This window comes from Notothenia rossii (genome assembly GCF_949606895.1).
Source record: "Notothenia rossii genome assembly, chromosome: 3".
NCBI lineage: Eukaryota > Metazoa > Chordata > Actinopteri > Perciformes > Nototheniidae > Notothenia > Notothenia rossii.
Window position 1 is genome coordinate 76,034,184 of NC_136901.1, and position 10,792 is coordinate 76,044,975.

The 10,792-nt window shown below is 42.0% G+C and overlaps 3 protein-coding genes across 8 annotated transcripts in view; all 3 read left to right on the forward strand.

Moving 5' to 3' along the window:
• LOC307031498 (protocadherin gamma-C5-like) overlaps window positions 1–10,792 on the forward strand; it is a 199,205-nt gene that overhangs the window by 83,307 nt on the left and 105,106 nt on the right. The gene's annotated exons all lie outside the window — the stretch shown is intronic.
• On the forward strand, window positions 160–7,652 carry LOC307034554 (protocadherin gamma-A6-like; the record flags this gene model as incomplete). Its single annotated transcript, XM_079673380.1, has 2 exons — window positions 160–1,827; window positions 6,528–7,652. Exons 1-2 carry the CDS (start codon window positions 499–501, stop codon window positions 7,650–7,652), a joined length of 2,454 nt encoding a protein of 817 aa, XP_079529506.1. The 5' UTR covers window positions 160–498.
• On the forward strand, window positions 7,896–10,780 carry LOC307034555 (protocadherin gamma-A4-like; the record flags this gene model as incomplete). The annotated part of the gene is made up of 1 exon (XM_079673381.1): window positions 7,896–10,780. The coding sequence occupies exon 1, from the start codon at window positions 8,345–8,347 to the stop codon at window positions 10,778–10,780; it is 2,436 nt and encodes an 811-aa protein (XP_079529507.1). The 5' UTR covers window positions 7,896–8,344.

Here is a 10,792-nt window from a genome sequence, read left to right on the forward strand (position 1 = left end):
CTATATAATAATACAAATAATAATAATAATAATAATAACAGCAACATTGGGAACGTCTCTCACCATTTCCAAAAATAAATTGCCCTTACCAGTTAGGTTGTTGGAATTATTATTTGTTGTGTTGTTGTTATTAATATGTTTTTGTTATTGAGGTCTAAAGTCAGAAGCCATCCCATTATACATCGATATGCATCCAAACGCTTGTATATTAAAAGTGTTCCTGATATTTAAACCACCATAAACATTACCGTGGATGGGCTCTGAGTGCCGCTCTTGATACATCACTGACTTACTGTCCAAATCAGCAGTGCCGTGGTCCACCCCTTTATCTCCATTCAGTGATTTACAGCTTAGACAGAAGACGATGTGTCCTGTGAAGATTTGAAGAGCAGCATTTCTTCGTGAGCATTTCCTGCTGAAAACATCGTTTTTCAAATTATGGATTTATTTACATCAGTTTTGCATTGAAAGGGATTTCTGCGTCCGACCTCTGGATTTATGATGGCTTGTTTGTGGATAACTGCGCGCAGAGCCCGATGGCAAGCACTGTTTGTGACTCTTTGTCTTTTCGAGCTGAGCTCAGTAGCTGGACAGGCTCGGTACTCCGTACCGGAGGAGCAGGCAGAAGGCTCTTTTGTTGGAAACATCGCTAGAGATTTAGGTTTGGATGTGACGAGGCTCATATCAGGTAAAGCTCGTATTATTACAAAAGGAAGCCGACAGTACGTTGATTTAAACCGAGATAAAGGCAGCCTTGTTATTAAAGAGCGGATCGACCGAGAAGAGCTGTGTAGAAAGACGACGCCCTGTAGCTTCAGTTTCGAGCTCATTTTAGAAAACCCAATCCAGCTTTACCGTGTAACAGTGGAGGTGATAGACATAAATGATAACAGTCCATCGTTTCCAAAGGGGGAAATACATTTAAAAATTGTGGAAAGTGCTGCATCAGGCTCTCGCTTCTCTCTAGAGAGTGCAGACGACCCGGATGTTGGAATTAATGATATTCAAAAATACGTGCTAAAACCTTCAGATCATTTCAAACTGGAAGTGCAGATCCAGCCTGATGGAGGAAATGTGATCGAAATGGTTTTACAAACCCCGTTAGACCGGGAGAAAGAGGAGACTCACGATCTCGTGCTGGTTGCTTCAGATGGAGGGGAGCCGCACAGATCAGGGACAGTGCGCATTCACATCACTGTGCTGGATGCTAACGATAATGCGCCAGTGTGCAGCCAGCCTGTTTATAAAGCAGAAGTCAAGGAAAACTCTCCTACAGGAACAGTGGTAACCAGTGTGAGTGCAACTGATGCAGATAAAGGAGTCAATGGTGAAGTATCTTATTCCATTGCTAATGTTGCCAGAGAGGCGAAACAATCTTTTGTAGTAAACGTCAACACTGGAGAAATTAAAGTTGCAGGTAATCTGGATTTTGAAGAATCTAAGACCTTTCAATTAAACGTTAAGGCTAGTGATCACGGGGGACATTCAGATACGTGCAAAGTTGTTATTCAAATTATTGACGAGAATGACAACGTCCCTACAATTCAGCTGATGTCATTTTCTAACTCTATATCTGAGGATTCTCCTCCAGGTACAACTATAGCTGTTATTAATGTTGATGATGAAGACTCTGATGGTAACGGTGTTGTAAAATGCTCAATCAACTCTGACATACCTTTCAAAATTGAGTCCTCATTAACAGGATATTATACTATAGTAACCGAAGATTACTTAGACAGAGAAAGTATTCCTGAGTACAATATCACCATCACCGTCTCTGACCAAGGCTCCCCGCCTCTGACCAGCAGTAAAAACATAAATATAAAAGTTTCTGACGTGAATGACAGCCCACCCAGATTTGACCAATCAGAATATATTAAGACTTTACCAGAGAATAACTCTCCGGGGTTTTCTGTGTTCACTCTGAGTGCTAGTGATTTAGACTGGGGTCAAAACGCTCGAGTTTCTTACTTTCTGGAGGATAAATACATTAATGGGGCAGCTGTGACTTCCTTAGTGTCAATCAATTCAGAAAATGGTGTCATTCATGCAGTGAGATCCTTTGATTATGAGCAGATCAAGTGGTTTGAATTTAACGTAACTGCTCGTGATGCTGGATCCCCTCCTCTGAGTTCAGTGGCCACAGTTAAAATACTGATCCAGGACCAGAACGACAACCCTCCTCAGGTCCTGTACCCAGTCCAGACTGGTGGCTCTCTGGTGGCTGAGATGGTGCCTCGTTCAGCAGATGTGGGCTATCTGGTCACTAAAGTGGTGGCTGTTGATGTGGACTCTGGACAGAATGCCTGGCTCTCCTATAAACTGCAGAAAGCCACAGACAGGGCGCTGTTTGAAGTGGGCTTACAGAATGGAGAAATAAGAACTATCCGCCAGGTGACTGATAAAGATGCTGTGAAACAAAGACTGTCTGTTATAGTGGAGGACAACGGGCAACCCTCTCGTTCAGCTACAGTCATTGTTAACGTGGTGGTGGCTGACAGCTTCCCGGAAGTGCTGTCTGAGTTCACTGACTTTACACAGGACAAGGAGTACAATGACAACCTGACTTTTTACTTAGTGCTGGCTCTGGCTGTAGTGTCCTTCCTCTTCATCACGTGTTTAGTGGTTATCATATCAGTGAAGATCTACAGGTGGAGACAGTCTAGCATCATGTTTCACTCCAATCTCCCTGTGATTCCATATTATCCTCCACGTTACTCAGACACTTTGGGGACAGGGACTCTCCAACACGTGTACAACTACGAGGTGTGCAGGACGACTGACTCCAGAAAGAGTGACTGTAAGTTTGGCGGAGCAGGTAGTCAGAACGTGCTGATAATGGACCCCAGTTCTACAGGGACGATGCAGCGGATACAGAGTGAAAAGAGCATCCTGGATGAACCTGACTCTCCTTTAGAGGTTAGTTAAATAAGTAAGCATATCATCCATGTTCTTGTATCTCTTTCTGTGCTTAGTTGCAATATGTGGGAACTGAAGCACGCCATTTCGGTGTTTTCAGAACCATGGACAGCATCCCACCGACTGAATACTGAATAATTGATGGCTGTCATATTATTCTACATGCACCGTATTTTGTCTTCAATTCCTTTTGTGTTTAAACTTTAAGTGAACAGAAAACTCCCCTGAAGCTTCGATTGCTTTATCACTTTTTTTCATTTATAGAGACTGTTAGGGAAATAATTCTCCTAGACTCCTAGATATGACGTGCATGACCAACCCTGACGTCTGTTATCTCCTTTAAGGAGATAGGCTGTTTCAGCCATAATGTTGTTGTTCCCATTCTATGACAAGGCAACCCTTGTTCATAGATGGTTTATTGTTGTGGATTCACTGGACACTTCCTTCTCGGTGTTTGTGGACTCCAAGGTGTGAAATCTTCGAGGCCATAAGTGTCAGACGCAAGTAACTCAGTGTTCACAACTCTTTAGGCTATCTTCTCAAATATGTTGATTACTCTCTGTGAAACCAGTTAAATGGGCTCACGAGAGAGAGGCGCTCCAGAATTGACGTGGCAACTTCCCGTGCAGTCAGACCGTGACTGCTGTGACTTGTGATGTGAATCCTCCGGCCGAACCTCCTCAATAAACCATCAGTGTTTGACATCAAAGCTCCTGCTCTTCCCGTGTCTCCTTCATGAGTCGGTGTCTCCCACTGCATTGCTACACAGAAGTTTCCCCCATAGAGACCTTGCTAGTAGCGCATATATATTATAGCTTTCGGTAGAAAAACCTTTATGTAGTTTTAAACACCTCAAGTTCATGTCAAAGGTCCCCTCTATTATATTATAGTTATATTTTATAACATTTATTTTAAAGTATTGATATATGTCGTTTTCTGCACTTATATTAGAGTCAGTAGTATAGCTTTGGAGAAGAATTGTTGTCAGTATTTGATTGACTGGCTGTTTTTATTTTTAAGATATTTAAATGAATTTGTTTTCATATTGAGCAGACGAGCACGTTTTTCATTGATGGCTTGTTATACACATTGTCGTGGCTTCCTTCCTTGTCTTTCCACCAAGCCACTATACGCCTTAAACAGACAGTTCTAACTCGTTTCTTTCCTTTAAATTACTCACAGTTTGAAGTGTTGCTTGGCTTCCGATAGTTTAGATGATGTTGCGATGTGTTTGCTCAAAATAAAATAACAAACTTTTGCACATGCAACAAAGAAGATAGGCCTTTAAAATATTCAAAAGAAATAGGCAAAAATAAAATAAAATAAGAAACTACTTCGGCATTCTTTCTTTATTGATAATGCTTATATAACTTCAACATTTAAAGGGTGTACGATTTGTATGTAGGTGTACGGTTAAAAAATGTTCCTCGACGGCGTCTCTCTCTCAAGAGATTGCCCATCACTGTGGCTTTTAGCACAGGCGCCGTGGGAAATGTAGTCCTTTATAGTGCGTTGACTACAGACGTCACAATTAGGTGGCCTTTCTTATAAAATCAAAATACTGACTCTAACCCACATGTTCTCATAATATACATCAATAAATATATTTTTATAAAAATCATTGACATCATTATTCTTACATGGTATTTGCATTACTTGTATCTGCATGAAAGGGCTTGTGCTTGCAATGTTGGCTGTTTTTAGACTTTAATAATTTCAGTGCCCTGGACAGCGACTTTTTTGGTTTCAGCTTTTCCCCCTCCATTCCTTCATTTTACATTGTTTGATTATGTGAGTATTGATTTCAATCAAATCTATTTGTTTTACATTTACAATTTATTTCAGATGTAGTTTATGTTTTCTGGAACATAGTTATATTGATAAAGAGTCAAACAAAAGAGAGATATCTTGACCATAAAACTGTTTTTATGTGACCATTTATGTAACTATTGTTACCTCATTTCAAATCAAACATTTCCAATAAGTCTGCGGGCAGATTGGTTAATGTTGGTTTGCTGCAGTTTTCCATGGTGGACTCTTAGGGCCGCTGTTGACCAGAGTGTGCACGGCTGAGAGTAGGTCTGTAGCAGCACCTCCCATGTAACATCATCATAAAGAAGAGAGAACACGACGACAAGACAATTGACTCGGGATGTGTTGAATATCAAAAAACTCACGACGATATTTGAGACTTCTCTATTTACTGTGCGGAGTATTTAGCTTTGAAATTGTCGTTTGACACTGAAGTGGATTGTATTTTGTTGGATATCTAACCGGACTGTGGGATTTTGCTGAAAAAATACAAGGATTGAACAATGAAAGGACAAGCGCTGTTGTTCATCTCTCTCCTTTCGCTCGGCTCGGTTATTGGGCAGGTGAGCTACACGATACCGGAGGAAATGGCAAAAGGCTCTTTAGTAGGCAACATAGTAAAAGATTTAGGTTTGGAAAGCACACGTTTGACTTCTGGTAAAGCTCGAATTTATACGCGAGACAGCGACGAGTACATCGAGCTGAACAGAGAAAGAGGAGTCCTCCTCGTCAAACAGAGAATAGACAGAGAGGCTCTCTGCAGACAGACGACGCCTTGTGCTTTACATTTTCAGATTATTTTGGACAATCCTATGGAGTTTTACAGTGTGACAGTCCAGATTACAGATATTAATGATAATACACCAACTTTTGAAAAAAGCGAAAAGAAATTCAAAATCAGCGAGTCAGCAATCACCGGAGCAAAATTCGTTCTGGAAAGAGCTGTTGATCTTGATGTTGGACTTAATGATCTTCAAAAATACGAATTAAAACCAACTGATCATTTTGCTCTGAAAATCCACAATAACGCAGATGGGAATAAAAACGTCGAGATGGTGCTACAGAAGCCTTTAGACAGAGAGAAACAAGAGCAGATATCTCTTGTGTTAACGGCTGTTGATGGGGGAGAGCCGCAAATGTCAGGAACAATGCTGATTGTTATTACAGTTTTAGACGCTAATGATAATGCCCCCGTTTTTACACAGCCCACATACAAGTCTGCAGTAACTGAAAACTCACCTAAAGGCACAGTTGTTGCCACTGTCACAGCTTCAGATGCAGATAACGGTTCTAATTGTAAAATAACATATTCAATCACAAATACATTAGACGATGTCAGGAAAATATTTGAGGTAAATGGACAAAACGGTGAAGTTTTATTAATTGGAAATATTGACTTTGAAGATTCACGGAACTATCAAATAAATGTACTTGCTAGTGACGAGGGAGGACTCACAGATTCGTGCAAATTATTTGTTGATGTACAAGACATGAATGACAACAAGCCTGAAATTAACATAATGTCGAAGTCAAATGTGATATCAGAGGATGCCGAACTCAATACAGTCGTTACAATGATAAATATTGAGGACTTAGACTCGGGAGATAACGGTAACGTGAAATGCTTAATTAACGAAAATATTCCTTTCGCTCTCAAGACATCTACAAATAATTTCCATAGTTTAGTGACAGATAGTGATTTAGACAGAGAGACAGCTTCCCAGTATAATATAACAGTGACCTGCTCTGATGAGGGAGTGCCCTCCCTCTCCAGCAGCGTCACTCTCACCTTACAGATCTCTGATGTGAATGATAACGCTCCTGTCTTTGAGAGCAGCTCATATGAGGCCTACATTGTAGAAAACAACACACCAGGCCTCTCTATATTCACAGTGAGAGCCAGAGACGATGACTGGAACCAGAATGCCCGTGTTTCTTACATCCTGGAGGACTCCTCTGTTAACGGAGTGGCAGTCTCCTCATATGTGTCCGTTCGCGCTGAGAGTGGAGTCATCCATGCAGTGCGCTCTTTTGACTACGAGCAGATCAAAGACTTCCACTTCCGGGTCAAAGCTCAGGATGGAGGCTCTCCTCCACTCAGTAGCAATGTGACTGTGAAAATACTGATCCAGGACCAGAACGACAACCCTCCTCAGGTCCTGTACCCAGTCCAGACTGGTGGCTCTCTGGTGGCTGAGATGGTGCCTCGTTCAGTAGATGTGGGCTATCTGGTCACTAAAGTGGTGGCTGTTGATGTGGACTCTGGACAGAATGCCTGGCTCTCCTATAAACTGCAGAAAGCCACAGACAGGGCGCTGTTTGAAGTGGGCTTACAGAATGGAGAAATAAGGACTATCCGCCAGGTGACTGATAAAGATGTTGTGAAACAAAGACTGTCTGTTATAGTGGAGGACAACGGGCAGCCCTCTCGTTCAGCTACAGTCATTGTTAACGTGGTGGTGGCTGACAGCTTCCCGGAAGTGCTGTCTGAGTTCACTGACTTTACACAGGACAAGGAGTACAATGACAACCTGACTTTTTACTTAGTGCTGGCTCTGGCTGTAGTGTCCTTCCTCTTCATCACGTGTTTAGTGGTTATTATATCAGTGAAGATCTACAGGTGGAGACAGTCTCGCATCATGTTTCACTCCAATCTCCCTGTGATTCCATATTATCCTCCACGTTACTCAGACACTTTGGGGACAGGGACTCTCCAACACGTGTACAACTACGAGGTGTGCAGGACGACTGACTCCAGAAAGAGTGACTGTAAGTTCGGCGGAGCAGGTAGTCAGAACGTCCTGATAATGGACCCCAGTTCTACAGGGACGATGCAGCGGATACAGAGTGAAAAGAGCATCCTGGATGAACCTGACTCTCCTCTGGAGGTGAGGTGCAATTTGCAAAGTAGTTACTTTTGAATATTGTTTCTTTGGATAAATAGTATTTGGTTACAGTTTATTTCTAAGAACAAGTGCAAGCGGTCAGTTTCATCACCTTGGTTGGACATCTCCTCTTTTAGTGAAAAAGCTTTCTGTTCCGAAGAGCTTCAACTTCCTTAAATGTCACCTTTTATACGAATCAATTGCCTATAATAATAACAATAATAATAATAATAATAATAATAATAATAATAATAATAATAATAATAATAATAATAATACTAACAGCAACATTGGGAACGTCTCTCAGCATTTCCAAAAAATTAATTGCCCTTACCAGTTAGGTTGTTGGAATTATCATTAGTTCTGTTATTGTGGCTATTAATATGTTTGTGTTGTTGAGGTCTAAAGTCAGAAGCCATCCCATTATACATCGATATGCATCCAAACGCTTGTATATTAAAAGTGTTCCTTATATTTAAACCACCATAAACATTACCGTGGATGGGCTCTGAGCGCCGCTGTTGATACATCACTGACTTACTGTCCAAATAAGCAGTGCAGTGGTCCACCCCTTTATCACCATTCTGTGTTTTACAGCTTAGAGAGAAGACGATGTGTCCTGTGAGGATTTAAAGAGCAGCATTTGTCGTGAGCATTTCCTGCTGAAAACATCGTTTTTTGCAGATTTGCATTGAAAGGGATTTCTGCGCCCGACCTCTGGATTTATGATGGCTTGTTTGTGGATAACCGCGCGCGGAGGCCGATGGCAAGCACTGTTTGTGACTCTTTGTCTCTTCGAGCTGAGCTCAGTAGCTGGACAGGCTCGGTACTCCGTACCGGAGGAGCAGGCAGAAGGCTCTGTTGTTGGAAACATCGCTAGAGATTTAGGTGTGGATGTGACGAGGCTCATATCAGGTAAAGCTCGTATTATTACAAAAGGAAGCCGAAAGTACGTAGATTTAAACCGAGATAAAGGCAGCCTTGTTATTAAAGAGCGGATCGACCGAGAAGAGCTATGTAGAAAGACGACGCCCTGTAGCTTCAGTTTCGAGCTCATTTTAGAAAACCCAATCCAGCTTTACCGTGTAACAGTGGAGGTGATAGACATAAACGATAACAGTCCGTCTTATCCTAAGGATGAAATATATTTAAAAATAGTGGAAAGCGTTACATCAGGGACTCGCTTTTCTCTGGTGAGTGCTGATGATCCGGATGTGGGAATTAATGATATTCAAAAGTACATGCTTAAACCCTCAGATAATTTCAAACTGGAAGTTCAGATCCAGCCTGATGGAGAAAATGTGATCGAAATGGTTTTACAAACCCCGTTAGACCGAGAGAAAGAGGAGACTCACGATCTCGTGCTGATTGCTTCAGATGGAGGGGAGCCGCACAGATCAGGGACAGTGTGCATTCACATCACTGTGCTGGATGCTAATGATAATGCGCCAGTGTGCAGCCAGCCTGTTTATAAAGCAGAAGTCAAGGAAAACTCTCCTACAGGAACAGTAGTTACCTCTGTGAGTGCAACTGATGAAGATAAAGGAGTCAATGGTGAAGTATCTTATTCCATAGCTAATGTTGCCAGAGAGGTGAAAAATATGTTTGAAGTAAACATCAAAACTGGAGAAATTAAAGTTGCAGGTAATCTGGATTTTGAAGAATCTAAGACCTTTCAATTAAAAATACAGGCTAGTGACCATGGTGGACATTCAGATACGTGCAAAGTTATTATTCAAATAATTGACGAGAATGACAATGTCCCTACAATTCAGCTGATGTCATTTTCTAACTCTATATCTGAGGATTCTCCTCCAGGTACAACTATAGCTGTTATTAATGTTGATGATGAAGACTCTGATGGTAACGGTGTTGTAAAGTGCTCAATCAACTCTGACATACCTTTCAAAATTGATTCCTCATTAACAGGATATTATACTATATTAACCGAAGATTACTTAGACAGAGAAAGTATTCCTGAGTATAATATCACCATCACCGTCTCTGACCAAGGCTCCCCGCCTCTGACCAGCAGTAAAAACATAAATGTAAAAGTTTCTGACGTGAATGACAGCCCGCCTATATTTGACCAATCAGAATATAGTAAGAATATACCGGAAAATAACTCTCCGGGGTTTTCTGTGTTCACTCTAAGTGCTAGTGATTCAGACTGGGGTCAAAATGCTCGAGTTTCTTACTTTCTGGAGGAGAAAGAGATTAATGGGGCAGCTGTGACTTCCTTAGTGTCAGTCAATTCAGAAAATGGTGTCATTCATGCAGTGAAGTCTTTTGATTATGAGCAGATCAAGTGGTTTGAATTTAACGTAACTGCTCGTGATGCTGGATCCCCTCCTCTGAGTTCTGTGGCCACAGTTAAAATACTGATCCAGGACCAGAACGACAACCCTCCTCAGGTCCTGTACCCAGTTCAGACTGGTGGCTCTCTGGTGGCTGAGATGGTGCCTCGTTCAGCAGATGTGGGCTATCTGGTCACTAAAGTGGTGGCTGTTGATGTGGACTCTGGACAGAATGCCTGGCTCTCCTATAAACTGCAGAAAGCCACAGACAGGGCGCTGTTTGAAGTGGGCTTACAGAATGGAGAAATAAGAACTATCCGCCAGGTGACTGATAAAGATGCTGTGAAACAGAGACTGACTGTTATAGTGGAGGACAACGGACAGCCCTCTCGTTCAGCTACAGTCATTGCTAACGTGGTGGTGGCTGACAGCTTCCCGGAAGTGCTGTCTGAGTTCACTGACTTTACACAGGACAAAGAGTACAATGACAACCTGACTTTTTACTTAGTGCTGGCTCTGGCTGTAGTGTCCTTCCTCTTCATCACGTGTTTAGTGGTTATTATATCAGTGAAGATCTACAGGTGGAGACAGTCTCGCATCATGTTTCACTCCAATCTCCCTGTGATTCCATATTATCCTCCACGTTACTCAGACACTTTGGGGACAGGGACTCTCCAACACGTGTACAACTACGAGGTGTGCAGGACGACTGACTCCAGAAAGAGTGACTGTAAGTTTGGCGGAGCCGGTAGTCAGAACGTGCTGATAATGGACCCCAGTTCTACAGGGACGATGCAGCGGATACAGAGTGAAAAGAGCATCCTGGATGAACCAGACTCTCCTCTAGAGGTTAGTCTAAAGGAATGAGAAAGTTGTTAT